Genomic DNA, 15,992 nt, shown 5'->3' with positions numbered 1-15,992 from the left:
TTATATTTTTTATCCACCCCTTTGTTTTGGTTTTTCCCTCCCCCCCCTTTCCTTTTTTTCCTCTCTCCCACATGGCAGCTGTCTCTCATTCTGCCAGAACATTTCACACCTAATCTGAGCCATCTTTTGTCTCCACTAGTCCTATCACCATCTCGTCTCGTTTTGAATAACTCTTAATGTCTCTTCACTTCTTTTGTTCTCTCCCAGCCCTGCTTTTCGATCTATTTCATTTCCTTTCTAGTTTTGAAAAAGGACTAGACCCAAAATGTCGACTCTAATTTCTCTCCACGGATGTTGCCTGGCCTGCTGAGTTTTTCCAGCATTTTCTGTTGTAATAAGGGAAATTACGACCCTTACCTGGTCTGCTTTTCATGTGATTCACACCTAATACACTCTGAAATGGCCTAGCCAGACTGCACCTGTGTTAGGTGGCAAGAGAAACAACACAGGGAAATAACATGCTCAATTTTATCTTCAAGAACCTAGCTGTTGCAGACGTGTCTGTCCATTGGCAGGAGTGACCACTGCACAATCCTTGTGAAGACAAAGTCTCGTCTTCGCAGTAAGGGCAACCTCCATTGTGTCATGTGGCACTACTGCTGTGCTAAGTGGGAGAGACTAAGGACAGATCTTGCAGCCCAAAACTGGGTATCCATGAGCCACTGTGGCATATCAGCAATATCCTTTTTAAGTACATACCCAATTCCCTTTTGAAAGTTACTATTGAATCTGTTTCCACCACCCTTTCAGGCAGTACATTCCAGATCATAACTCGCTGCGTAAAAAATTTCTCCTCAACTCCCCCCAGTTCTTTTGCCAATTATCTTGATTCTATGTCCTCTGGTTATTGACCCTCCTACCAGTGGAAACAGTTTCTCCCAATCTACTCGATCAAAACCCTTCATCATTTTGAGTGCAACATTTTAGTGGGCCAGTTGAGACTCAAGTTTATGGTCTTCTGTAGTTAGGAGTCAATCCTAGTTAAGTTGTAGTGCAAATCATTAAACAGATGACACAAATTTAATAGCCAGCAGACTCATAATTGCAGTTTCAAGCGAAGTCATTTCAAAAGGAACCAACGGCCTAAGAGAACGTGATGTATTGAGCGTAGCAACAATCCAAGAACCATGAGAATGGACAGTCCAGTAGATTAGAGCACTGCACTTTTGCAATGTTTACAATATAGACTGGACTGGCCGCATTGTCTCACTTTGCTCACTTGAAGGGTTCTAAGTAAAATGAGTTTAGCCAGTCTTAATACAATTTTTTTTGAAGTGAACAAGAATCGATATCACTAAACTGACAATCTCACTTAAACAGGCTACAAGATGGGCAGTGTGGGAAAGGCGAATGTTCTGCTCATGTGGTCGTGAATGCAGGGCACAGTGTGGATGAAGTTTTACTCTGCATCTAACCCATGGTATATCTGATGGTGCAAGATGGAGGAGTTTTATTGTGCATCTGACCATCGAGTACCTAACAAGAGAACATGAAAGGAAGTTTACCACATATCAAAAAGTTTTGCATGCTAAGATGGAATTTAAAATAGAAAACAAATTTAAATATAGGAGTGTGTGTGTGTGTGGGGGGGGGGGGCGCGGTGGAAATTACTGGATGATCTTACCTTTCCATGCAAGCGTAGCCAGCGGCTGTACAGGGCATGTTTACACAGTCGAGAAGGACGCCCCACATCATCTTTCCCTGTCATGGCATTAATGACTTCCAGGCCCGAGTCATCCACGACCCAATTGACACTGAAATTTGGTGCCTTGCCTGGTTGGCGTGATTCAGTGTTACTAATACCTACAAAATAGACAAAACAACACAAGTTCAGTCGAAATAACGGTCTAATATTGAAACTGCGAAATAAAACAGAGGTGCATTTACCCCTTAACTTCTTAATCATGGATTTCAGGTTGAAGTTCATTAAAACAACATTTATTTAACCACATTCTCACAAGGCGCCGTCTGTAACGAGCTGCTCTTTTAGAATATCTGAACATACCTATTACAAAATGAGTTACTATCGACCAGAATTTAACACTGGCCTACTACGTACTTGGAAACAGCTATACACAAACACCACATAAACAGCGCAATTCCATAGTTATCTGTATATGGATCTGATGCTGCAAAACCGGATACTCTTATTAACATGCGCCAGGTAGGAATGTAAAACTGGAAGCAACTGCTCCCTGAACACCCATAGTACCACCTAGCATCAACTGGACATGGGTCCAAAACTGAAACAGATCATTCATAAGTACAGTTTCCACAATTGCCTAGATGGGAGCACTGTTGGGTGAGTGCTTCCAGCCTGAGCTTGATAGCTTTCTTTTTGCAGCTTCCCCATTCCTGTGTGCTGGCACTTTAACCTACAAGAGCTGATATTTATAGTGATGAAAATTAAATTTTTGCATGCATGTGTACAGTTTAGCATTGCTTCTGCTTGGATGACTGGTATCTTTGTGGAACCACAGGTGGCTGGAGAAAAATGGAGTCAGTTCCACAACAAGCTTTCAGGGTCCACTGAATTTATTTTTACGTTGTGCGGATCCAAGTCCAATCTTCATGGTGACAAGTTCCTTGGAGCTATCTTTTTTTTGCCTGTTTGAGTTATGGCCTATATATTGGGCAGATTAGCATCACAGGTAAGTGTTCTCAGCGTCTGCTGGTATCTAAAGTTTGCTTAATATATCTATTATATTGATGCTGTTGCTTTTAATATTCTTCTAAAGTACAGCTTCTTTGCATCACTCAAGCTCCATATCTGTGCGAACAAGGTTAAATGCCATTGTTGGGGTATAGCTTCTATCCAGCAGCTAAACTCCTTATCTAAGTGAACAAGGCTGGGATTTGCTCACCCTAGTTTGCATCTACTATACCACTACAGACTCCAGTGAAGTTTTCAAAGCAACCAATTGCACAGTTGCTGCAATCTAAATGAATTTATTGATCTTGGGCTGCTATGAGCGGGACCCTGTGTGCCTTGTTTCAGATCTGTGGCATCAATACCCCCATGAAATGCTGTACGCAAAAGATTTCCAAGATGGTGATGCGCTATCAATTCTAATAAAAGGCTGAGCAGAGTTCAGAACGACAGGCTTTTATTAACTACTGAATTGCACTTCAAACAGATCAGGACTGTGCCTCTAGTGGACGACCGAATGCCAGAGAGCTGCCGTGCGGCCGTCCTTATACCAGGTAGCCAAGGGCGGAGTCAGCTGAGGCATAGTCAGGTATAACAGTGAAACAAGAGTGAACGACAACAACAACAACAATAGTGAACACAGTGACTGACAGTGGTTTACCACATTCACCCCTCGTTTAAAATTAAGTCCGGCGGGGTGAAGTGTATCAAAAGTTCGAGTAGGCGAGTCTGTCGGGCGGCCTCGTTTGCCGTCGAGATCTTCGTGGCGACGGTTGCGATGGTACAGCTTCCAACGACGCGTCTTGAACGGGGTCGAGCACCGGCGTATCGTCCCCTTTGGTGTTGGGTGGGCGAGTGGACTCCGGCTGGTCCTGGGGTCGCGGCATGCCGTCTACTGGGGTGGAATGGACAGGGGAGAGAATTGGGTCTACTGAATTTTGGGCCGTGGCGAAGGGGGTCGTGGTGGAGGGCAATGGTGACGGGTCAGTGGACCCCGAGGGTGCCAGATCTCTAATGGAGACTGTATCCTCCCGCCCGTCCGAGTATGCCACGTAGGCGTACTGGGGGTTGGCATGGAGGAGGTGAACCTTCTCTACCAGGGGAGCCGTTTTGTGGGACCTTACATGCTTCCTCAGCAGGACGGGCCCTGGGGACGTCAGCCAGTGTGGTAGTGAGGTATCGGATGTGGACCTCCGGGGAAAAACGAACATTCGCTCATGGGGGGGTGGCGTTGGTGGCAGTACACAGCAGTGACCGGATGGAGTGGAGCGCATCAGGTAGGACATCCTGCCAACGGGAGGTCGGAAGGCCCCTAGATTTTAAGGCTAGGAGGGCCGCCTTCCAGACCGTCGCGTTCTCTCTTTCAACCTGTCCGTTCCCCCGGGGGTTGTAGCTGGTGGTCCGGCTTGAGGCAATACCTCTCATGAGCAGGTACTGACGGAGTTCGTCGCTCATGAAGGACGAGCCCCGGTCGCTATGAATATAGCTGGGAAAACCGAACAGAGCAAAGAGGTTGTGCAGGCATTTAATGACCGTAGCGGTGGTCATGTCCGGGCAGGGGATGACGAAAGGGAAACGGGAGTACTCATCAACTATGTTGAGGAAGTACACATTACGGTCAGAGGAGGGGAGGGGCCCTTTAAAGTCGACACTCAGGCGCTCAAAAGGGCGGGTGGCCTTGATCAGGTTTGCTCTGTCAGGCATATAGAAGCGTGGCTTGCACTCTGCACAGACTGGGCAGCTCCTGGTCATGGTCCTGACCTCCTCGATGGAGTAAGGCAGGTTGCGGCCCTTAATGAAATGGAAGAACCTGGTGACCCCCGGGTGGCAGAGGTCGTTGTGGAGGCCCCGTAGTCTATCGATCTGCGCGGCGGCGCATGTGCCTCGCAATAGAGCATCTGAGGGTTCGTTGAGTTTCCCGGGCCGGTACAAGATGTCGTAATTGTAGGTGGAAAGTTCAATTCTCCACCTCAAAATCTTGTCATTTTTGATTTTGCCCCTCTGCTTGTTGTTGAACATGAAAGCGACTGAACGTTGGTCAGTAAGCAGGGTAAATCGTTTTCCAGCCAGGTAGTGCCGCCAGTGGCGCACCGCCTCCACAATGGCCTGGGCCTCTTTTTCCACAGAGGAGTGTCGGAGTTCGGAGCCCTGGAGGGATCGTGAAAAAAAGGCCACGGGTCTTCCCGCCTGGTTAAGGGTAGCGGCCAGGGCAAAGTCGGATGCATCGCTCTCCGCCTGGAAGGGGATGGACTCGTCTACCGAGTGCATGGTGGCCTTGGCAATGTCATCTTTTATACGGTGAAAGGCTGAGCGGGCCTCCGCCGTCAGGGGGAAGGAAGTGGACTTGATAAGTGGACGGGCTTTGTCCGCATAATGAGGGACCCACTGGGCGTAATAGGAAAAGAAGCCCAGGCACCTTTTGAGGGCCTTGAGACAGTGGGGCAGGGGAAGTTCCATCAAGGGGCGCATCCGGTCAGGGTCAGGACCGATGACTCCGTGTTCCACCACGCAACCAAGGATAGCGAGGCAGGCTGTGCGGAATATGCACTTTTCCTTGTTGTACGTGAGGTTTAGGAGTTGGGCCGTGCGAAGGAACTTATCAAGGTTGGCGTCATGGTCCTGCAGGTCATGGCCGCAGATGGTCACGTTGTCCAGGTAGGGAAACGTGGCCTGTAACGCATTCTCGTCGACCATCCGGTCCATCTCCCTCTGGAAGACGGAGACACCGTTGGTGACGCCGAAAGGAACCCTGAGGAAGTGAAAAAGACGGCCGTTTGCCTCGAAAGCTGTGTACTGGCGGTCCTCAGGGCGGATAGGGATTTGGTGGTATGCTGCCTTGAGGTCAATGGTCGAGAAAACGCGATATTGCGCTATCTTATTAACCATGTCGGCTATGCGGGGGAGAGGGTATGCGTCCAACTGGGTGTACTTGTTGATAGTCTGGCTGTAGTCGATGACCAGGCGCTGCTTGTTGCCGGTCTTAACGACTACCACCTGAGCTCGCCAGGGGCTGGTACTATCCTCAATAATCCCCTCTTTCAGGAGCCGCGTCACCTCAGATCTTATGAAGGATCTGTCCCCGGTGCTGTATCGCCTGCTCATTGTGGCGATAGGCTTGCAGTCGCGGGTGAGGTTAGCGAACGGGGGGGGGGTGATTTTGAGGGTGGAGAGACTACAGGTGGGGCGCGGCGGGCAATTTAAAAACTGCTGGTTGCAGACAGTGAGTGGGGGAAGAGGTCCACCGTATGTCAAGGTGACACTCTTAAAGTGACAATGAAAGTCCAACCCCAGCAGAACGGCAGCGCAGAGATGTGGCAGGACGAATAGCTTTACATTTTTATAAACGGAGCCCTTCACCGAGAGGGTCACTACGCAGTAGCCGCCGACGTCTGCTGAGTGAGATTTTGAGGCCATGGAGATCCGATGGCGCGTTGGCCGGACTGAGAGGGAATAATGCCGTACCGTATCAGGGTGTATGAAGCTCTCCGTGCTCCCGGAATCAAAAAGGCAAGTTGTGGCGCGGCCATTTACCTGGATGTCCATCGTGGACCTGGCTAGCTGATGGGGTCTGGATTGATCCAGCGTAATGGAGGCCGCTGTGGAGTCGGGAGCGTCGCTGTAGAACCCCGGTGAGGCGGTGGGTGAGTTGGGGGCCCGTTGGCAAAATGGCGGACAAAATGGTGGTGTCGGAGAAGAAGGACAAAATGGCGGCGCCCATGACGATCCCGATCCCCACGAGGCTGGAGGAAGGCAAGATGGCCGCTCCCACGAATCGCACGCGGCGCTGCTGGAGGTAGGGGTCTTCTGACTTCTGCAGACGCCAGCGTAGTGTCCCTTCTTACCGCAGGCAGAGCAGACCGCGTTTTTCGCCGGGCAGCGCGCCCTGGGGTGTTTGGTTTGGCCACAGAAATAACATTTCTGGCTCGGGCGGGACATCGCTGCAGCAGTTGGGGCCGGGGCCCGGGGCGGCGCCGCGTCCCAAGATGGCGGCGGCTGCGACATCCACGAGGCGGCCGCGCGGTCCGGGGAGTAGGCCTCCATGTTCCGATGGGCTACGTCCAACGAAAGGGTGAGTGAAATCGCCTTCTTCAGGTCGAGCTCGCTACTTTCCAGCAGTCGCTGCCGTGTGTGAGTGGACCTGAGGCCCGCAACGAGGGCGTCCCGGATGAGCTCCTCCGTATGTTCCGTGGCTGATACTTGCTTGCATTCGCAGGCTCGGCCGAGTTCCTTCAGCGCCCGTATGTATGCTTCTGTGGGTTCCCCAGGCTGCTGTTTGCGAGACCCCAGGAGATGTCTTGCGTAAACATAGTTGACCGGGCGTGCGTATTGCTCCTTCAAAATGTCGATAGCCCCCTGGTAGCTCGTAGCGCCCCGGATAAGGGCAAAAGCTCGGTGGTTTACTTTAGAATTCAGCACCCTGAGCTTGGCGGCGTCGGTGGCGACGGTCTCGCCGGATGCAGCCAGAAAGGACTCAAAACAGTTCAGCCAGTGCGAGAACTTAGCAGTCGAGTCCGGTTCTTGCGGGTCGAGTTCCAGGCACTTGATCTTAAGTATTTGCAGCATCGTTATTATTTTTTTTTTTCAGTAGTTAATAAAATTGATGCGCTATCAATTCTAATAAAAGGCTGAGCAGAGTTCAGAACGACAGGCTTTTATTAACTACTGAATTGCACTTCAAACAGATCAGGACTATGCCTCTAGTGGACAACCGAATGCCAGAGAGCTGCCGTGCGGCCGTCCTTATACCAGGTAGCCAAGGGCGGAGTCAGCTGAGGCATAGTCAGGTATAACAGTGAAACAAGAGTGAACGACAACAACAACAACAATAGTGAACACAGTGAACGACAGTGGTTTACCACAGATGGTAAATTATTTTATTGAGAAACCTTGGTGAAGGACCAAGGCCCATATCGCAAAACAACACCAAGGTTGAAGAGAAAATTAGATAATCAGGGAGTAGTGATGCCAAATACAGGTTTTATAAACCAGAAGATTTTAGGAGGAAGGGAAGATTAAGAGGTAACTAGAGTAGTTCCTGGGTCCTGAGGATGAATGAACTAGCGTAGAAGAGGTGTGCAATGAATCCCGATTTCAAAACGATGAGCATGCCAGGAGGTGGAAATGAGTGTAAGAGGCTGCTTGATGACTTCAGAGGAACAAGAAAGGAAACTTCAAGGGAGCGCTGCCCAAAGTTATTATTAATAAAATAGAGTTGTAAAAAAGATTGTGACAGAGAGGAGGTGTTAGGTGAGGGAGGGAAACTGCTAAACCTTTTATTGGCACCTTTCACATGGTTTGGAGATTCTCCTTTGTCATGATTTGCTTAGCATTGGTTTATGCTGACCTGAAGAAGTAAACAGAACTTTGACATGATTAAATTATTTTTCCTTGTGAGAAGAACAGTTTAGAATCCTGAGGCATGCTAGACATTTCAATCAACTTCATGCTCAACATCAAGGTAGAATTCAACACAGTATGGCACTTAGAAGGACATGAGCAATGACATGGGAACATCATCTCCAAGCTCCTCTCCAAGTCACACACCATCCTAACTTGGACCTATACCATCGTTCTGTCATCATCACTAGGTCGCTATTCTGGAATTCTCTACCTAACATCGTTGTGGGAGCACCATCACTACAAGGGTTCAAGATGAGCCACCATCACCACCTCAGGACAACTTGGGATGGGTGATAAAAGTAACATTGTCATCATCACCTACAGCCAGAGAATAAAAATTAAAAGAAACCCTGCAATGTTGCAATGTGTTCCAGCCTTTTGAAGTGATTTCTTTTAAAACCTACTTGGAATCATTGACAGAATTAACACACCAAACTGTAGTCAAGGGGCAGAGGTTAGAGTACTAATTCTGCAATTTGTCAGCTTTTAAATACAGGCCTGGTGTATTTTAAAAGGTTCAAATGAAACTAACGAGAGCTGTGGCTAGATCATGGGATAAGTAAGGTGACGGAAGAAACTTGACTTATCTTGATTCATCAATCCATTATTTAAAAAAAACTTACATCCTCTGAATGCCACTTGGATGAGTCTAAGGTTTTTGTCTCCAGTATCTTAATAGAGGACCATTTCAAGTGTGGATCATTCTTTGTATGAATTTCTTCCTGACGTACCTAAATTTTCTTTTCTCAAGCTGTAACCTATAGCCCTTGTTCTAGTATCCTGTGCACATTAAGTTTACATATGCTGTTTAATATCTTGTATATTTCATTTAAGGTCTCTGTGATGGATTGGAGATCAGTCATGTTTCAAGTCATAAAAGACTATATTTTAATATTTCTTTATTGGCTTCCATAGTTGTCAAGTATTGCAGTCACTTCAAAATTGGTTACACTGAGCATAACTGGGCTAAACAAAATATACAAAATTGCATAAATCTGGATTCCTACCCTTCAATAGATCATTGCTGTGTAATTAGTTACATGGAATTCCTTCCCCCCCCCCCCCCTGGTGTCATTAACTAAATTTGAAGGAATATGCTGACTGGGGCTAGGCAGTTCATATGGAAGCTTTATTAGTCTACTGGTCAGCAAGCAAGACAATACTTAGTCCATGCAGGTATTAGAAACAGTGCACGATCCACCACTGGATTATTAAGCAATGGCATGCTCTAATCAGCATAGCCCAACACAGAGAGCACACTGTGAGGCACCACCAGATGCTTTTATGTATGGATTACGGAGTTTGCTGCCCACTCCAAGCAAAATGACTGTTTCATCGATTAATTTCTCAAAGGTGATGCTGCATTTCAAAGGGTTCCATGAATACATGATACTTATGATGTACCAGTTAGTTAACAGTTTTGACACAGAGCAAGAAGGGTTTATCCAATCAATCAAAAGGAACTCAATTGATAGGTTTGTCTGTTCAACTCTGCTGTTATTTGAATTGATTTCAACAACATGCGAGTGCAAAAGACAAGGCTGAAGTATTTGCAACCATCTTCAGCCAGCAGTGCTGAGTGGATGGTCCATCTCAGCCTCCTCGAGGTCCCCACCATCACAGAAGCTAGTCTTTAGCCAATTCGATTCACTCCACGTGATATCAAGAAATGGCTGAGCGCACTGGATACAGCGAAGTCTATGGGCCACGACGCCATCCCAGCTGTAGTGATGAAGACTTGTGCTCCAGAACTAGCCGTGCTTCGAGCCAAGCTGTTCCAGTACAGCTGCAGCACTGGCATCTACCCGCCAAAATAGAAAATTGCCCAGGTATGTCCTGTCCACAAAAAGCAGGACAAATCCAATCCAGCCAATTACCACCCCAGCAGCCTACTCTCAATCAGCAGCAAAGTGATGGAAGGAGTTGTTGACAGTGTTATTAAGCGTCACTTACTCACCAATAACCTGCCTACCAATGCTCAGTCAGCTCCAGACCTCATTACAGCTGTGGTCCAAAACTGGACAAAAGAGCTGAACTCTGGAGGTGAAGTGATGGTGACTGCCCTTGACATCAAGGCAGCATTTGACCGAGTGTGGCGTCAAGGAGCCCTAGTAAAATTGAAGTCAATGGGAATCAGGGGGGAAACTCTTCACTGGCTGGAGTTATACCTAGCACAAAGGAAAATGATTGTGGTTGATGGAGGCCAATCATTTCAGCCCTAAGAAATTGCAGCAGGAGTTACTCAGGGCAGTATCCTAGGCCCGACCACCATTAGCTGCTTCATCAATGACCTTCCTTCCATCATAAAGTCAGAAGTGGGGTTGTTCACTGATGATTGCACAGTGTTCAGTTCCATTCACAACTTCTCAGATACTGAAGCAGTCCGTGCCAGCAAGACCTGAACAACATTCAGGCTTGGGCTGATAGGTGGCAAGTAACATTTGCGCCACACAACTGCAAAGCAATGACGATCTCCAACAAGAGAAAATCTAGTCAGCTCCCCATGACATTCAACGGGATTACCATCGCCAAATCCCCCACCCTGTTCCTGGGACTAGGGACAGGGTCACTGGCAAGGCTTGGAAGCTAAGCAGAGCCAGGCCTGGTTAGTACCTGGAGGGGTGACCATCAGGGAAGACCAGGTGCAGAAGGTCACAGAAGGAGCCCCGAGGAGGGGCGGTTGGTGAGAAGGTCACGGAAGGAGCCCCGGGAGGGGCGGCTGGTGAGCAGGCCCGGGCGTTGGGCTGAAGATTGTCGGACAGGAGGAATGGTGGAAATGGAATGGCAGCGTGCACAGACGCAGCAGCTTTGCTTCTCCCAGGGCGGTGCTATTTACGTTTAATGTTAATGTTATTTGTACTGGACTCATGGGAGCTTGCAAGATCACATTTCGTTGTTCATGTACTTGTGCATTGTACAATGACAATAAAGTTGAATTATTATTATCAACATCCTGGGGGGGGTCACCATTGACCAGAAACTGAACTGGACCAGCCACAAATATTGTGGCTACAAGAGCAGGTCAGAGGCTGGGTATTCTGCTGCGATTAACTCACCTCCTAACTCCCCAAAGCCTTTCCACCATCTACAAGGCACAAGTCAGGCGTGTAATGGAATACTCTCCACTTGCCTGGATGAGTGCAGCTCCAACAACACTCAAGAAGCTCATCACCATCCTGGACCAGCCACATAAATACTGTGGCAACAAGAGCAGGTCAGAGGCTGGGTATTCTGTGACAAGCGCCTCACTTCCTGGCTCCCCAAAGCCTTTCCACCATCTACAAGGCACTAGTCAGGAGTGTGATGGAATACTCTCCACTTGCTTGGATGAGTGCAGCTCGAACAACACTCAAAAAGCTCGACACCATCCAAGACAAAGCAGCCCGCTTGATTGGCACCCCATCCACCACCTTAAACATTCACTCCCTCCACCACCGGCACACGGTGGCTGCAGTGTGTACCATCTACAAGATGCACTGCAGCATTGCCAAGGCTTCTTCGACAGCATCTTCCAAACCCGCGACCTCTACCACCTAGAAGCACAAAGACAGCAGGCACATGGGAACACCACCACCTCCAAGTTCCCCTCCAAGTCACGCACCATCCTGACTTGGAAATATATCGCTATTCCTTCATCGTCACTGCGTCAAAATCCTGGAACTCCCTCCCTAACAGCACTGTGTGAGTACCCTCACCACATGGGCTGCAGCGATTCAAGGTGGCGGCTCACCACCACCTTCTCAAGGGCAATTAGGGATGGGCAATAAATGCTGGCCTTGCCAGCGATGCCCATATCCTGTGAATGAATAAAAAAAACTCCTAGATTACTTTGTATGGAAGGTCCCAGTTCAATTCATAGGAAGCAGCAGCTCATTTATTGGAGCTTGCTTCTGAGGAAAAGTATCTGGAGAAGCCTTAATCAGAAAATCTCCGTTGGCACTCTTCAAGGCTCCAGTTTCTCTGTCCTTTGCATGTAACTCAATCCTTTGATGCCAGGGATGAACCAATATCAAACCACAAGTTCACAGCATAGGAAGCTGCCATTTGGCCCATCGTCTCTCTGCTGGTTCTTTGCTAGAGCAATCCAAAACACACCCCACTGCCCTGCTCTCTCCCCACAACTGTGTACATTCCTTTGCACCTGTTTAGGGAAAATTGGATAAACATTTGAAGCAATTGTCTCTAGCTCTCTGTGGCAAAGAATTTCATGCTCCAAAAACTCTCTGTGTAAAGACATTTCTCCTATTCGCTTTCCTCATTCTCAGTGAGGATCTGAAATTGATTATCTCTTGTCACTGACCCTCCAACTAGAGGAACTAGTCTTTCCCTACCTACACTAACAAAATCCTTCATAATATTAAAAACCTCTTATCGAATTTCCTCTTACTCTTCTCTGCTCCATTAGAATTGGTCCCAATGTGTGAAGTCTCTCCTCATAGGTATAGTTTCCCATCTCCCTCCTGGTGAATCTACACTTTGTGCTCTGTGGTTTTAATGTCCTTTCTATAATAAGATACCCAAAACTGTCCACAATACTTACTGGCCTAACCAACGTTGTGTACAAGTTTATCATTAATTCTTTACTCTTGAACTTTTTCTAATTACATAACCCAAAATGCTGCTGACCTTGTTTGTGGCTTTATCTACCTGCACTTGCAGTTTCAGTGAATTATGTATTTGAAATCAGAGTGCCTCTCTTCATCCACACCCTTCAGTGTCTTTCCATTGACTATACTTCTGTTCCTTACTGTTCTTCCCAAAATGGATTACCTCACACTTATTTCCACATTAACATATCTTGCAAACATAGGAACAGGAGCAAGCCATTCAGCCCCTCAAGCCCGTTCCGCCATTCAATGAGATCATGGCTGATCTGCGATCTAACTCCATATTCCCGCCTTTGGCCCATATCTCTTAATACGTTTGGTTAACAAAAAGCTATCAGTCTCAGATTTAAAATTAACAATTGATCTAGCATCAATTGCCGTTTACGGAAGAGAGTTCCAAACTTCTACCACCCTTTGTGTGTAGAAGTGTTTCCTAATTTCATTCCTGAAGTGTCTGGCTCTAATTTTTAGACTCTGCCCCCTCGTCCTAGAATCCCCAACCGGAAGAGTTCCTCTATTTACCCTATCTGTTCCCCTTAATAGCCTAAAAACTTCGATCAGATCAACCCTTAACCTTCTAAATTCTAGGGAATACAACCCTAATTTGTGTAATCTCTCCTCGTAACTTAACCCTTGAAGTCTAGGTATCATTCTGGTACTCCCTGCACTCCCTCCAAGGCCAATATATCCTTCCTAAGGTGTGATGCCCAGAACTGCTCACAGTACTCCAGGTGTGGTCTAACCAGGGTTTTGTACAGCTGCAGCATAACTTCTACCCCCTTGTACTCTAGTCCTCTAGATATAAAGGCCAGCATCCCATTAGCCTTTTTGATTATTTTCTGTACCTGATTGTCTTGCTGGAGTCTTTTGCAGTCCATCTCATTGTGTGTCAGAACCCCCTACTTTATGTAGTCAGAAAATTTTGAGATTGTGATCCCTATGCTCAAGTTCAAAGCATCTATCTATACAGAACAACAAAAGTAGACTCAATACGGACTCCTAGTGCACACCACTTCCAAACCTCTCCAATCTAAGCAACACCCATTTACCATGGTAAATTTCAGTAAGAACACAGTTGGAGCATTGTGTGACGCTTTGGGCTTCACACTATAGGAAGAATGCCAAGGAAAGAGAGAGGGTACGGTGCAGACCCACTAAAATGCTGCCTGCTATGAGGAAATATAAATACAAAGAGAGACTTGAAAAATTTTGGCTGTTTTCTTCAGAACCGAGGAGATTAAGGGGTTGATAGAGGCGTTTAAGATAATGAAGGAATGGTCATATTTATGAAGAAATAAGTATGAGGTCAGTTTCCATTGGTTGAGTGTTCTAGAATGATGGATTTAATCTTGTATCTATAACCTAAGACATTTAGCACAGAGACCAAGAGAAACTTGTTTTTGAGGAATGCACTACCAGAATTAATGATTGAAGCAAAGACTGTGCCAATATTTAAGAAAAGTTTATATGCTGGTTGAAGGAAAAGTGAAATGAAGGGACATGGGAACTGAGTGGACATGTGGGATTAGGACTCCTGCTCATATGGTAGATAAAAACCAACACAGATAGAAGGATATGTTTCTCTGCTTAACAGAATATGCAAGAGGACTACTTAAAATGTTAAAAACAATTCAAATTTAGTTTTAAAATACCTAAGAGATCACAAATACTTTCCACTGCTGAACAGACTATTGTTGCTTAAACTCAAAATTGCATTATCAACAGGGTAGGCTTTGAGTGAAAGTAAAGGATGAGAGCAATAAGTGCAAGGCAAGCCACAAGACGGCATGGAAGAAACATAATAAATGAGACAATGTTGAAGAAAAAGTTGTGTAATGTGTGAGAGCAATCCATGCGAGAAACAAGAAATGGCAGAACAAAATGTTCCCAAGAAAACTAATACAGTCCAAACCTCAAATCCAAACTGGTTGGTATCAAACATCATTCAGATTAATGATGTGTTCAGATTAGTAATCTTGGCATGTACACAACAGAAATATATGTAGACTTCAAAAAGCTACACAAAAGACCTTTCCATTTTGTTTCTTTTAATAAGAATTTAATCATAGATCATGAAAACACCACAATTTTTAAACAGGTCTTTTCGAAAGACATCAGTTGGTTTTTATCTTCTGACTGAGGCATATACTTTGCACAGTACTGTACCAATAAATAGAGCAGCTTAGATTTAGATAATTAATTTGTTCAGAGTACTGGCACTCAAATTTGTGGGATTGAGCTACATAATACAAGTAAATGGGTTTAAAAAGTAAGTCAGTGTAATTTCTCACCCATTACACATACTATTTTCCACTGGGGAATGGGTCTGAGATCAAGGTGCATGGTATTGTGTGTATTTAAAAAAAGTCAAATTGACCTCAGTTATTTTTGTACATAATGCAAACCTGCTCCCAAGATAACTGCTAATGTCATTTGGAGTTCATTACATCGAAGTGCACCACAGCAGGCTGTGAAGGCATGTGGAGCCTGTGAACAAATTAGTGTATTCTGCGTATCCTGCATTCGTTTATACAAAATCCACACAAGAACTTCCATAAGCAAGAATCAATATGGTCCAAAAGTTCAAATGCCCTGAATTAGAAAATAAACTGGCAGATTCACAAAGAATAGTCAACACGGCCAAAACTCAACACCAAGCCAAAGAGACATTCGCCATAAGTCTGCCGTTAGCCTTATTAATCTGTTTACTTTTCTCCTAAAGTTCAAAATTTGTGTTTGTACACTTGATATTAATGCAACACACATCAGCTGTCTAACATACAAGATATTTACCCTACAGTTTGACCCATAATACAACTCATATCTCTGTTTTATTCTATTTGGTGTACCCCAAGGGAAATACTGTATTTAATAGATTGCAAAATTAATATCCTCAACTTAAAGTGTTCCCCAAATATATTGGCAAAAGACCAACTGCTTATTGATGCTCTTCAGGGAAAGGAACCTGCCACCTCAACAGGTCGAGTTCAATGTACAGGAGACTTTGGTTTATCCGGAGGTTGTATGTCCGGAAACCTCGATCTACCGGCAGAAATCAGGAGCCGTTTTGTTAGGTTTTTTTTCTTCTCGTGGCTTTGTTTTCAACAGTCGGGCTCTGGAAAGTCTCTCTGAAGCTGTTGCTAAGCTACAGAGACGCTTCCAAGGTACGGGCCGACTGTTTGAAGCTGTTGCTAAGCAACAGTGTTTGTTGTCAGATACGGAGATGAAAACCTCCATATGTTTCAACATTAACTTTGTATGTCCGGCAGTTTTGATAGATCGGCAACAGCTCGGTCCCGTCGGTGCCGGATATAACAAAGTTTCCTGTAGCATTT

General features: G+C 46.1%; 1 protein-coding gene across 5 annotated transcripts in view; it reads right to left on the bottom strand.

The window, feature by feature from the left end:
- Positions 1–15,992, bottom strand: part of LOC147120040 (double-stranded RNA-specific editase 1-like) — a 365,909-nt gene that overhangs the window by 11,236 nt on the left and 338,681 nt on the right. For all 5 annotated transcript variants that reach the window (XM_085985544.1, XM_085985545.1, XM_085985548.1 and 2 more), the window contains one exon: positions 1,625–1,803. In XM_085985544.1, coding sequence (XP_085841670.1) covers positions 1,625–1,803 — 179 coding nt within the window. The remainder of the gene's footprint in view (positions 1–1,624; positions 1,804–15,992) is intronic.

Source organism: Somniosus microcephalus, chromosome 4, assembly GCF_052327205.1.
Source record: "Somniosus microcephalus isolate GS21.2 chromosome 4, FLI_Smic_1.0, whole genome shotgun sequence".
Lineage (NCBI taxonomy): Eukaryota > Metazoa > Chordata > Chondrichthyes > Squaliformes > Somniosidae > Somniosus > Somniosus microcephalus.
The sequence above is the reverse complement of the archived record's forward strand: the minus strand, read 5'-3'. Positions and strand labels throughout refer to the sequence as shown.